The 14,526-nt window shown below is 41.4% G+C and overlaps 1 protein-coding gene across 17 annotated transcripts in view; it reads left to right on the forward strand.

The window, feature by feature from the left end:
- The window catches only part of RBMS3 (RNA binding motif single stranded interacting protein 3), an 811,389-nt gene that overhangs the window by 685,259 nt on the left and 111,604 nt on the right, over positions 1–14,526 (forward strand). For 10 of the 17 annotated variants that reach the window (XM_069561193.1, XM_069561198.1, XM_069561200.1 and 7 more), the window contains 2 exons: positions 3,761–3,857; positions 6,064–6,114. In XM_069561193.1, coding sequence (XP_069417294.1) covers positions 3,761–3,857; positions 6,064–6,114 — 148 coding nt within the window. The remainder of the gene's footprint in view (positions 1–3,760; positions 3,858–6,063; positions 6,115–14,526) is intronic. The other 7 variants (XM_069561203.1, XM_069561209.1, XM_069561207.1 and 4 more) reach the window with 1 other exon arrangement.

Raw genomic sequence — 14,526 nt, forward strand, 5'->3', positions numbered from 1 at the left:
GTGTATTTTAGCTTTATATGAAACTGCCAAGCTGTTTTCTAAAAGGGCAGGACAATTCTCTATTTCCACCAACAATGAAAGAGAATTCCACCTTCTCTAATTCTGTGACAGCTCTGATTGCCTTTTTTAAAAAATCAGATCATTCTAATAGGTACATGACGTAGTCATAATTCATTTCTCCTGAACTACACAAGAGCAGATTTAGAGACGTGGTAGATGTAGGAATGGATAGTAAGGAGAATACAATGGGTAGGGGAGTAATTTTTTCAACTACATTTTTTTAACCAAAAGACCCTAACCTTATAATCCTTGTTGAAAACTAGATCAATTTAAGACTCTAGTTCTATAATCCTTGCTTGGAGACTTGTATAGAATCTAAGCTTAAAGAATTTACTCTTTGAACCCTGGAAACATTGAAATCTAGCCCCCCTACACTCAGCAGGGTTCTGGTGGAATGCTTCTTTAGAAAGGTGACTCATGAGATTCTCTATTCAAAACATCAGAGACCTCTGAGAGATGAGGAAGCTTTTGTCTCCAAAATTCCAATCTCAGTCATAAACTATGTTTAAAAAGAAGAGAAAATAAACTAGAAGTAGTAATTCACTTGACTTTGCGATGTCAAGGGAACAGTTCATGCAAAGATGGGCTCAGTAAAGGACAGAAACGGTATGGACCTAATGGAAGCAGAAGATATTAAGAAGAGGTGGCAAGAGTACACAGAAGAACTGTACAAAAAAGATCTTCATGACCCAGATAATCATGATGGTGTGATCACTCACCTAGAGCCAGACATCCTGGAATGTGAAATCAAGTGGGCCTTAGGAAGCATCACTATGAACAAAGCTAATGGAGGTGATGGAATTCCAGGTGAGCTATTTCAAATCCTGAAAGATGATGCCGTGAAAGTGCTGCACTCAATATGCCAGCAAATCTGGAAAATTCAGCAGTGGCCACAGAACTGGAAAAGTCAATTTTCATTCCAGTCCCAAAGAAAGGCAACGCCAAAGAATGCTCAAAGTACTACACAATTGCACTCATCTCACACACTAGAAAAGTAATGCTCAAAATTCTCCAAGCCAGCCTTCAGCAATACGTGAACTGTGAACTTCTGGATGTTCAAGCTGGTTTTAGAAAAGGCAGAGGAACCAGAGATCAAATTGCCAACATCTGCTGGATCATGGAAAAAGGAAGAGACTTCCAGAAAAAACATCTATTTCTGTTTTATTGATTATGGCAAAGCCTTTGATTGTATGGCTCACGGTAAACTGTGGAAAATTCTGAAAGAGATGGGAATACCAGACCACCTGACCTGCCTCTTGAGAAACCTTGTATGCATGTCAGGAAGCAACAGTTAGAACTGGACATGGAACAACAGACTGGTTCCAAATAGGAAAAGGAGTACATCAAGGCTGTATATTGTCACCCTTCTGACTTAACTTCTATGCAGAGTACATCATGAGAAATGCTGGGCTGGACAAAGCACAAGCTGGAATCAAGATTGCTAGGAGAAATATCAATAACCTCAGATATGCAGATAACACTACCCTTATGGCAGAAAGCAAAGAAGAACAAAAGAGCCTCTTGATGAATGTGAAAGAGGAGAGTGAAAAAGTTGGCTTAAAGTTCAACATTCAGAAGACTAAGATCATGGCATCTGGTTCCATCACTTCATGGGAAATAGATAGGGAAACAGTGGCTGACTTTGTTTTTCTGGGCTCCAAAATCACAGCAAATGGTGACTGAAGCTGTGAAATTAAAAGACTCTTACTCCTTGGAAGGAAAGTTATGACCAAACTAGACAGCATATTAAAAAGCAGAGACATTACTTTGTCAACAAAGGTCCATCTAGTCAAAGCTATGGTTTTTCCAGTAGTCATGTGTGGATGTGAGAGTTGGACTGTAAAGAAAGCTGAGTGCTGAAGAATTGATGCTTTTGAACTGTGGTGTTGGAGAAGACTCTTGAGAGTCCCTTGGACTGCAAGGAGATCCAACCATTACATCTTAAAGGAGATCAGTCCTGGGTATTCATTGGAAGGACTGATGTTGAAGCTGAAACTCCAATACTTTGTCCACCTGATGCAAAGAGCTGACTCATTTGAAAAGACCCTGATGCTGGGAAAGACTGAGGGCAGGAGGAGAAGGAGATGACAGAGGATGAGATGGTTGGATGGCATCACCAACTCATTGGACATGAGTTTGGGTAAATTCCAGGAGTTGGTGATGGACAGGGAGGCCTGGCGTGCTGCAGTCCATGGGGTCGCAAAGAATCAGACACGACTGAGTGACTGAGCACAACTGAACTAAAGAGTATGGCAAAATGAAAACAATGATTCCATGAGCCCTAATTGGCATTTTTCCAATCTATCCTCATAACAGGGAAATAGTCCATCACAGGCATCCTGGTTTTGTGTGCATGTTCAGTGGTTAGTCACTCTAGACTTTCCCTTACCAGTGAGATATGAAAAAGGAAACATGATTTAAAATTCTCCTGAGGAATCTGAGCATTAAGTAACTTATGGGTTCCAGGATATAGTCTGAGTGGAGGTGGAATGTCAGTGTTTTCAATACCCTTGAAAGTAGTGAAAATTTTAGTCGCTCATTGGTGTCCAACTTTTTGTGAACTCATGGACTACAGCCCACCAGGCTCCTCTCTCTGTGAAACTCTCCAGGCTAGGACACTGGAGTGGGTACCCATTTCCTTCTCCAGGGGATCTTCCTGACCCAAGGATCGAACTCAGGTCTCCTGCATTGCAGGCGGACTACAGTCTGAGCCACCAGGGAAGTCCTAGATCCCTGTTAAATCTATCCTTTAATAGATATCCAGAAGAATCACCCCTCCTCTGATTGGTGGAGCTCTGCTCTTGCCCAGGCTTCCCAGGTGGCACAGTGGCAAAGAACCTTCCTGCCAATGCAGGAGACCTGGGTTTGATCCCTGGATTGGGAAGATCCCCTGGAGGAGGAAATGGCAACCCACTCCAGTATTCTTGGCTGGAAAGTTACATGAACAGAAGAGGCTGTCCATGGACTGGGCTATAGTCCATAGCATTGCAAAGAGTTGGACAGGACTGAGCAACTGAGCATGCACCCACACGTGATCTTGCCCAGTGTTTTTCTATACTTGTTCACTGGAGGGCCCTGGAGGACTAGAAAACGCAGTGCTTTCTAGAGTCTACAGGAGAATATCACATAGGTGCAGAACCTCCATCTTGACCCAAATTCTCCACAAATTGTCCTTTTCTTTTCATGGAGAAAGTACTTAGGTTAGTTTTTGCCTAAGGGCATGGACTAGCATAAATTATCCAGAACTGTCTGGAAGCTGATCCTCTTTCTTGAATGAAGAAGTAAATGCAATTATGTCTGTGTAGCACCAGCCACTTTCATAAAGCTTGGTGCTACCAATTCACCTTTTTTTCAAGGAGCTTTATAATAGTGTTGCCTTAAAACAAACCAACAAACAAAAACAAGAGCCACAGCTTTTCTCCCCTGTTGATCAAACATACTATTACACTCACCTGGCCTAAGAGATTTCTGCGTGGCCAATTTTATAAGAGGACCCAAAGTTGTCATTTTGTTTAGAACAGTTTATTTCTTAGTGGAATCAAAGACCATCAGTCTCTTGTCCGCTCCTGTTAGCAATGAATGGGTCACACGAGGGTGGAAGTCAATCTTCTTCAGACACGCGTGGTAGCATTTGGTTAGCAGCCAGGTGTGCGTTAGCGTCACAAATCTATGAATCTTCTTTTTTTTTTTCTGTTCGCAGATTTTATTCTTCACCGTACAGTATTGCAACCAACCGCATGATTCCACAGACATCCATCACGCCATTCATTGCTGCTTCCCCTGTCTCCACATACCAGGTATGTCCAATTTACCTGCACGTCCCGAGAGACCTTTCTTGCCAAAAATAGACTATCTCAAGTCCAAAAGGACACAGTAGAGTTTTCAAGTTGTCTTCCCTTTAGTCCCATCTTAATGTCATAATATTCAAACTATCCACTGAGCCTACGCTTTCAAGAGCTTGTTTGCATCTGTTTCACTGAATTATAAAAATCCACTGTGCTTCCATTCTGCCTGCTGAGTTTCCATGATTTTGCTGCTTTTCAGCCAACCTTAGTACAGCTTTCTTACCACTGAGACGTTACTTTGTGTGTTGTCTGTTATTTTGGTTCTCATAGTTCCCTAGTGTATCTTTTCTGAGAACACATTTCTGGCAACTCCTTGCACTCCCTTTGGGATACTGGATCCTTGTCATTTGCCACAGTCGTTCTGTGTATCCATGGAAAGCTACATGGATGGATGCTAAATCATTGCCTCCAAGAAATAGGGAAAGTTATCAAAGGGGTAAAAGTACTTCCTACTTCCTCCTCTGACTTCATTCTCACTTCCAAAGAGGTCAGAAGAGACCTCAGGGGTTCCACATGTTGAAGCACAAGAAAATCTGAGACTCAGTGTGTGTCCTAAACCGGACGTTGTCGCCAGTTAGCCTTAATTGTGCAGGTGGAAAGAAATAGCCATCCTTCCCCTCAAACAGGGCTCCTATCTTATTCCTTTGAGTTATCACAAATATTTCTCCCTCCTTCTCTTTACCTCATGTAGGTCTTTAGACAGTTCTTCTAATTCTAGTTAGAAACAAAATTGCCTATGAATGCTATCTAGCTGGTCGAGTGGCATTGCTACAGCTTTGGAGATAGCCAGAGTGTGTGTGCCTGTGTGTTCCCTTAAATCATGCATATGGTGGGGGTGGGCGTGGGGGTTTGGGGTGGGGATTGTGATGTTGCTGATTGCTATGAATTCAGTGAAGTTTCACGTTCTTCATCCACTACCTATCTATGTCATGCCAGGAGATCCCCACTGTCAGAGCATCCCGCTTGAGACTATGCACATTTTCCCTTAACAGATCCCCCTCACTCCGAAGCAGATCACTTTCATTCTGTGTCTGCACTTAGGTTCTTGATACATGTCAGGGGGTGAGTGGAACAGACTTTTGGGTGAATTGCATTAGAGGGTCTCTGGATGGCTGATTTCTTAAATGCCTTTCCTGGGGACCCATGAGGCTAAGTGCAGATGCTGTTCAGTTTTTGTTCTTCCTGCAGGCCTGCCTGGTTGTAATGTGTGCTTTTGGTTTTTTTACCCATTTTTTCAAATCTTGGCCTCTGTTTCAGCCAAGACCACCCACTGAGCTCCATTGTAGAGCACTTTGGTGTCATGAATAAAATCTCCACAGAGCTGTCATTTCACTTGGGAGGGCCCATAAGTGGAATTTAACTCCAGCTCTCTTTTCTCAGAAAGGAATTAGAGCAATTTCCTACGTTGCTGATTCTTGCTTTTCACCACTTTTTTCTTTTTTTAGTCTAAAGTTCATTGGCAGTCTCACTGATGTGAGTCTATTGAAACCAAAATCTTCAGGGCTATCTATGTCACGTTCAGCTCTTAGAAGCTGACTTTCTCATTTGACTGATGGGAAATATTCAGAACATTTTCCTGGTTCATACACTCATTTTTAGTAACCATAACAATTACTATAAGAGAGAAAAATCACAGACTTACTTAACTTGGGTTTAACCCAAAACATTCCCCCAAATTTCTGGTTGATCTCTCTAATTCATTCCCCAACTTTCACCACTTGGATTTATTTCCAAGATGGGATCACTTGAGAATTTGAGGTTAGAACCAATGACAGAAAAAAAGGAAGTCTGAGCAATCATGCTAAGTAATGCTTCCTTCTTTATTCACCTGGGTCTTCCAGCGTGTTGACCTCCAAACAAGAGATCCCTGAAGCCTCCTAAGACTTTCATCTCCAATACCAGCCTCCAAATGTGCCCATGGTGTAGCCTGGATCATGTGGGCATTACCGCCATCTCCAGTGAAGTAGGAATTTGCTTTCATTTTACCAAGTTTCAGGGACCAAATAAATCGGGTCCAATAGCTTCCTTTCTATCCTTAGTTTTGAGCACTAAGTCAGATGGACTCCACTTTCTTATGACCTAGTGTGACTCCACTGAACGCAAGAACCGAGTTCTCTCTGTGATTGCTTTGTGCTAATAAATGCTGTTTGATGCATAGGTCCAGAGTACTTCATGGATGCCTCATCCGCCATACGTTATGCAACCAACAGTAAGTGTTCTCAGTCACCTGAGGCTCGATGTTTCTATTATCTGAGTGCAAGCGTTTGTAACGTGTAGAAGCTCTGGGGTAAAGCTTTTGTTCTATTCCATGCCTTTTTCTGGCAGCCTTGTTTTCCAGATACAAAGCTGTTCCTGAAATTCTCCAAAAGCATGTACGACAGACAGATATAGTGACAGTGATGGAGAGAAAGAGAGTTGAGAGAGGAAGAGAGAGGGAGGGAGGGAGAGAATCAATTTGATGGGAAAAAATAGCAATCAACCTCTCACGTTGACATCTGCCATTTGTTAGGGAGAGGGAAGATCTGCAGGTAGTACTGTGTGCTCTGGACAGTTAAATCCATTATAGGGGGAAAGCCTTTCTGTTGTCCATCTCCTTCTGTTATGCTTTCTTTTCTTTGGATGCTTTGGGAACGAGTTTGCGAATCATGGCTCAGTGTTGACTCAAAGCAACATATTTGAAATAGGAAGGTATTCATCGACTAATAGGTGTGGCTAATAGTAGACAGTAAAGTTGGTAGATGACTTTTATGTTAACTAAAAGGGTTATTCTCTTCTTTAATGGAAAGTTTCTTCCCCAAGTAATCAAACTATGTTCTGCTAGCTAGCTTTTTCCATTTTGTGGTACAATATGACATTTGTCCCAAAGGAAAAATATTAGATATTCCATTAGAATACAGGCTGAAGGCGGTGACTCCATGTATCTGTGTCAAGTTCTTGCATTTTTTCTAGCTCTTGAAAAGAAGAGGACAGGAAGATTTCTAGAACGATGCACTCATGAGAGTCTGGAGGAGGGGAAATGTCCCCAGTGGGAAGTTGTGTGACAGGGTCTCTGGCGTCCTCTCCTGGGTCTGTTCAAATCTGGAACTTGGTTTCCTCTTCTGTCATTATACTTAACATGGCTTTGGGGAGGATCAAAGCCAAGAGAATATACAAAAATAGTGTTCAAAGTATCACATGTTATACCTTATTGTGGTCATTAATCCTTATTAGTGAATGTATTGGCCGTACAAAGAAGAAGCAATGCTACATTTTAACTCTTTTCAAAGCTAAATATAGATAAAGTGATGCATATCAAAAACAGGGCATTACATACACAGGCATCCCTTTCCTGGACTCAAAAGATCACAGCACCTGGCTTTCACAATTGAGCTCACTCCAGTTTTTGTTTTTTTTTTTTTTAAAGGAGCATTCCATGTTGCTCATAGTGTTTTGATAATTTGCTTTGTATTTGAAAAATAAAGTATATGTAGCTTCTGACAACAGAACTTTAGACCTTATTTTGCAAATGTCCCTGTTTACTCTTATTTGCCTACCTTGGGGGCTTTGTGAGTTCGTCTGGTCTGTGTTGTGGAAATCAGAGTGACAGGCAAGGAATCCAGCCAGGCTGTTCTTTTCTGTCCGAGTCAGCAGGTAGAATCCAATAGAAGCTGCCAGACCAATATATAGCACAGACTGGGCCAACACAGGAAGAGGGAAGAAGCCTTGCCAAGTTCTAAAGAGACTTTCTAGAAGGAAGCAACTACCTTCTAAGGAAATAATGTGTGTGTGTTTAGAGAGTGCAGAGGCTAGCTTGGTCCTCATGTGGAGGTCAAGCATCATCTCATTACGACCTCAAGGAATGCACATCTGGAAAAATCTGAATTTTTTTCTTCAGATACCAAAGGTGTATGATTCTACAATACTTGCGAAGCTGTGAAGAGAAGGGAAGACATTTGTGTTTTATTTCAACTGTCACTCAGGACCCTAGCAAAGTGTTTCATGAACACCTCCTCCCTACCCCAGCTTCCAGCTTCGCCCAATTTGGGGTTTATTATTTCTAGTATCTTTCTCCCCAGCAACAGTTGTATGTATGTGTGTGTGTGTGTGTGTGTGTGTTCATTTGTCCCTATGAGATCTTCTTGCCACGGCTGCTGCTCCCTATTACCCCTTCCCCTGATTAGACTCGGCATGATGTTTAAGCTTAGGTCACCCTGTCTAAGACCACAGTTACCAAACTTTTGGAACCAGGGACTGGTTTTGTGGAAGATAATCTTTCCACGAACCAGTGGGGCAGGGGATGGCTTCAGGATGATTCAAGGGCATTACATTTATTGTGCAATTTATTTCTATTATTATTACATCAATTCCAGCTCAGATCATCAGGCATTAGATCCTGGAGTTTAGGGACCCCTGGTTTAAAATGTAGCACTTGTGCCTGGGACAGATTTCCTGGGAACAGAAGTGGCACTGGGCCACCCACCACTTTGTTGTTTTTAACTTGGAAACACTGGCTAAACAGCATTTTGGAAACACATTACTTGTACCATCAGTTGTTTCCTTAAAACAGTTTTGTTGGTTGTTTTATTGTATGAAGAACCTTGATGCAACTGATCTTGGTTTTATTATCAGAGTGGGGTTGTTTAAATTAATTGCTCTGTAATATTAAAACATAAAAATATGTAGGTGATGATCTATGGCAAAGAAATAAAATCACCTGGATGTGAAGAGAAGGAATGAATGACTTGGCGATTAATAGCGTGGATTCTTGGTTAGGCTCTTTGGGAGAGGAAATCCTTTCTGATCTAGGATTTTGGGCAGTCAAACTGCCTGAGCCACAGTTTTCTTATCTGTAATATGGACACAATCACAGCTAAATTATAATGCTTTCAGTTGATTAAATGAAGTAATGCTTTAAAGCTCTTAAAATAGCACCCAAGAAATATCAAACACTCAAAACACTGTTATCATTACTCAGTTATATGAGTAGATGACTGTAAATTCTGCTTTAGATTAGGCCAATTATGTAAAATGAGTGTTGGTACAGGAAGAACTGGAGAAAAAGCAATAATCAGCCATGTCTACCACATTTATCCTGCTCATTTTGCACACTTTACTAATGAGTTTGGTGGAGGTAGCCTCTGTGGCTATAAATAAGATGAATCACTTAGATTGGTGCTTCTCTGATTTACTTGCTGAATCTTTCAACACCTATAATAAAAATAAATACAAGTAATGAAAATAAGAATTAAAGGCCTACTGGGTTACCTCTTGTGTGGCAGTCACTGGAACCTACCTTACAAATAAATTCAAGGTGTAAATAGCTACACATCTTCCTTAGGTTGCCCATAATAATGATTTGTTTACAACTTTTCTCCTTTCTCATGTCTTCGCTTCCACAATTTTGTGAAACTCTCACAGATAAGGTCTCTGTACATAGGGTAAAGACATGCTTCCCCCATCGTGATGAAGCTCACAGACCCCTGTACTGTAGCAGAGTCCTGCAGGTTCTTTGCAGGCTTGACTCACCAGCCCCAAAGTCTTAGCCAGGCTTGTATCTGAAGCCAGCGCTCCGGTCAAGTCTTAACCCAGATCACGGTGCCTCTGGTCTTTTCCTACCTGGGAGGGTAATGATCTGTAAGAGAGACGTGAACTGATGGAAAGAAGGGATGAGAGACCGACAGAAATCCTGAGTGTAAAGCTACAGCTGACTTAGGCTTTCTTCTTCAGAGACTGACATTTCTGAGCTGTATTCAGTGTACCTTTTTGTAACTTTAGAAGAAAGACTCAGAAACTTTTCACTATTAAGGAAAAGGGGCTAAAAGTTTCCTTGCCTGGATCCTCTCTCGTCCTGGTGTTTCTGCAAGGAAACCATTCTCTGTCTGTGTGTTGGACTCTGGGACTTGATCAGGTCAAATCCTGCTGATGACAGCAAGAGCATTTTCATTTGCACTTTATTTTTTGTTCACTGAAAGAGAACACTGCGAGTCGAAATCAGGAATGCACTGTTTGCTGACGTTGCCGATGCCATCAGGCACGTGTTGCTGATTGCCGGTGCAAGGTTTCTTTCCTAAACTCTGAAATTTCACCATGACGCTGGCAGGATTTTAACAGGTGATGGATTTTTTTTATCTACTTTGCTTGGCAGCTTGTCACACTGGGATCTTCTATGAATGCACAGTTGAAATCCCCATATTGGGATACGTCGGGTATTCTGTTAAATCTGTGCTGACAGGGAGAGAAGATGATAGCTCCCAAGAAGAAGCAGAGTTCAGTTCTCTTCAATTCTATTTAGGCTTGTGTGAATCATAAATCTGTTCTTCATGTGTTTAGCACTATTTATTCTCGAGGATAAAGGTCAGTTTTCATTTTTACCCATTTACAAATAGGATATCTAGCTACTGGGTTTCCTTGATCACTCAGACAGTAAAGAATCCACCTTGCAGTGCAGGAGACCCAGGTTCAATTCCTGGATTTGGAAGATCTCCTGGAGAGGCAAGGGATACCCACTCCAGTATTCTTGCTTGGAGAATCCCATGGACAGAGGAAGCTGGAGGGCTACAGTCCATGGGGCCGCAAAGAGTCAGACACGACTGAATGACTGTACTAATACTATACTATCTAACTACAGGATTCTAAGAAATGCAAGATGCTTTAATGGAACCACTGTGTGATTTGTTGCTATACATGGCTAAATTGTAACTCTTCTGATGAATAAACCTTACATTTACAGCTAACATGTCAATATAAACTTTCCCTCTAGAACAACAACAATGAAAATTTCAAGAAAATTCCAAGAATATTTCATTGGTAATTGGTGATTAGGTAAGGCTTAATTTTAACGGCTGTGTCCTCCAGACTTGCAGACACATTCCCCCTAAAAGCATATCATCAAGTTTGGAAAGGACATTGAAATCATTAGAATTCTGTTCAGAAAGCAGTGTTTTCAGATAGTATCTTTTTATTCCAGCTGCTGAGCTGAGCAAAAATTCTAACCTTCTGAGTTTCACTGTCAAAGTACCAAACAAAGACAAAATGTGTTTGCTATGTAGGGACTTTACCTGGTGGATGTACTGGCCAAATCTTTTAAAAGAAACTAGCAAACACAAATCAATACCTTTAGCCCATGTACACTATTTCTACCAGAAGAAAATTCAAAAATGTTTGAAAATAAATTTAGAAGGAACATCTTCATATGGGTGTCAGCTCCCTGTAAGTAGATTTCTGGGGTAAAATAAATACAGACAGTTGCACACAAAGTCTCTCTGATACCCTAACTACTGTAGCAAGCAGTGCTGGTCTTGCCATTGTTAAATGTAACTTCAAAATTCTATTGCAACTTAAAAAAAATAATCTAAAATGAACTTAGGGGCAAAAACCATTCAAACCATGAAATTCAAAGCTCATGATTCAAAAGTGCCTGCACAGCCACGATGGGGGTTCCTTAAAAATCTAAAAGTAGAGTCTCAGTGTAGTAGTGCTGGTCTCTCAGTCATGTCCGACTCTGTGCGACACCACGGACTGTGGCCTGCCAGGCTCCTCTGTCCATGGGATTCTCCAGGCAAGAATGCTGGCGTGAGTTGCCATTCCCTTCTCCAGGAGATCCTCCGAACCCAGGGATAGAACCCAGGTCTCCTGCATTGAAGGCAGATTCTTTACCTTCTGAGCTACAGGGAAGATCCAAGTAAAAGTCACTCAGTCATGTCTGGCTCTGCAACCCCATGGACTATACAGACCGTGGAATTCTCCAGGCCAGAACACCAGAGTGGGTTCCCTTCTCCAGGGGATCTTTCCAACCCAGGGATCGAACCCAGGTCTCCCGCAGTGCAGACAGATTCTTCACCAGCTGAGCCACAAGGCAAGCCCCAGAATACTGGAGTGGGTAGCCTTATCCCTTCTCCAGCAGATTTTCCCCACCCAGGAGTCAAACCTGGGTTTCCTGCATTGCAGGAGGATTCTTTACCAACTGAGCTACCAGGGAAGAACCCCAAAAAGTGAATGTCCCTCAGTCCTATCTGACTCTTTGTGACCCCATGGACTATACATTTCGTGGAATTCTCTGAGCCAGAATACTGGAGTGGGTAGCATTTCCCTTCTCCAGGGGATCTTCCCAACCCAGGGATAGAACCCAAGTCTCCTGCATTGCAGGTGGATTCTTTACCAGTTGAGCCACAAGGGAAGCCCCAAAGACTCCATATGACCCAGCAGTCTCACTCCTGGGCATATATCTGGAGAAAACCATAATTCGAAAGGATACATGCACCCCAATATTCATTGCAGCACTATTTACAATGCCAGGACATGGAAGCAACCTAAACGTCCACCAGCAGAGGAATGGATAAAGATCTGGTACATATATGTAACAGAATATTCCTCAGCCATTGTATATATGTATATGTGGTACGTATATACAATGGGATATTTTCAATATTGAAAAAAGAAATAATGCCATTTGCAGCAACATGGGTGGATCTCGAGACTCACACTGACGGAAGTAAGTTAGAACGGGAAAAGTAAATACCATATAATATCGCTTATATGTGGAATCTAGAAACATGGTACAGATGAACTCATTGGCAAAGCACAAAGAGAGTCACAGGTGTAGAGAACAAGCTGATAGTTACCACAGTGTGGGGGGAGGGGGATGAATTAGAAGGTTGGGCTTGACTATATACACTATTGATACTATGTATAAAATAGATAACTAATGAGGACCTGCTGTATAGTCCCTGATAGCTCAGTTGATAAAAAATCCACCTGCAATGCAGGAGACCCCAGTTTGATTCCTGGATCAGGAAGATCCACTGGAGAAGGGATAGGCTGCCCACTCCAGTATTCTTGGGCTTCCCTTGTGGCTCAGCTGGTGAAGAATCTGCCCGCAACGCAGGAGACATGGTTTCGATCCCTGGGTTGGGAAGATCCAAGCCCACTGGAGTGGGCTCCAGTGTTCTGGCCTGGAGAGGTCCATGGACCGTAAAATCCATGGGGTCGCAAAGAGTCGGACCCAACTGAGAAACGTTCACTTTCAGCACAGGGAACTCTACTCAGTGCTCTGTGGTGACTTGAATGGGGAGGAAATACAATAAAGAGGGGATATATTACATGTATGGGCTTCCCAAGTGGCACCAGTGGTAGAGAACCTGCCTGCTAATGCACGAGACCTAAGAGACACGGGCTCAGTCCCTGGGTCTGGAAATTCCCCCGAGGAGGGTACAGCAACCCGCTCCAGTATTCGTGCCTGGAGAATCCCATGGGCAAAGGAGCCCGGCGGGCTATGGTCCATAGGTTCACAAAGAGTTGGACACAACTGAAGCAACTTAGCACACGTATGCACACAAGTATACATATAGCTGGTTCACTTTGCTTACAGCAGAAACTAACAACATTGTAAAGCAACTATACTCCAATAAAAATTTTTTTAAATAAAAATAAAACACAAATGTATATGCAGCTTAAAACTTTCCTTGTAGGACTCTTTCACTCATCACCTCTATCCTCCAGGAAAAAAACCTTGATAATTAGTTTGTATGTCAGCATGCAGTCAATGGTTATGTATACGGACATGCCTGTGCACTAATGTATGTGCTTTAAACATATACAAGGTCACTCTTCAAATACCATATTGCAGTTGGCTTTATTTTTTCCCAACAATAGAACATGCTAGAGGTCCTTACACATGAGTCACCTAAAGATCTATGTCAACTCTTTTTAACACTTTATAGCATGTCATTACATAAATGCGCCAGTTTCCTATTTATAGTCCTTTAATTTGTAGCTGGTACTTGTTGTACACTTAAGACTGTAATATTGAGCATTTGTGAAAAAATATCTGCAATGTATTTTCTGGAACAACAGTTATGTGTGTTTTAAAATTTGGTATAGTTATTGTCAAATTGAACTTTAAGTGAGAGTGTTTATTTCCCCAGGCCTCACTTAATACTTGGTGATCCCAACTTTTAAATATGTTGTTAATGTAATAAACAGTGAGTGGTATCTTACCAATGTTATTTATTTCTCTGAGTCCTAGAGAAGTTGAGTTGCTTTTATATGTATATTAACTAATTTTTTTTCTTCTTCTGAGCTCCGAGTTTATTTGTTTTGCTCATTTCTCTTTTTGAGTAGTGATCTTAGTTTTTTTTAAAGGAACTTATTACAGTCTTTAACTTAACATTGCCAGAGATATTCTGGATATTTTCCCAGTTTATTTGGAATTTAATTTTATAGTGTTTATCATGCATGACTTTAGTATTTAGTATTACATAGTTCATATTTATTTTCCCTTTACAGCAGTGATCAGCAAACTTTTTCTGTAAAGAGACAAACAACAAGATTTTCTGTGTTTTGAGCCATGTGGTTGCTGTAACATGTGGCTGCAGGATGAAGGCAGCCACACATAATTCATAGATGGATTGCCAGGGCTGAGTTCCAATAAAGCTATATTTACAGAAAGAGGTGAGGGCCATATTTGGCTTACAGGCTATATTTTGCCAGTCTCTGCTTTAAAATATCTGGACACTGTGCAAAATACCTTATTAACTGTATGATTTAAAGCACCATTTTTTTTGCTATTGTGTTTATAGTAACTTTTATTTTAATTTTTTTAATTTTTGGAGTTTATTTTGTAACATGAAATGAGACTGTGATC

Source organism: Ovis canadensis, chromosome 19 (assembly GCF_042477335.2).
Source record: "Ovis canadensis isolate MfBH-ARS-UI-01 breed Bighorn chromosome 19, ARS-UI_OviCan_v2, whole genome shotgun sequence".
Taxonomy (NCBI): domain Eukaryota; kingdom Metazoa; phylum Chordata; class Mammalia; order Artiodactyla; family Bovidae; genus Ovis; species Ovis canadensis.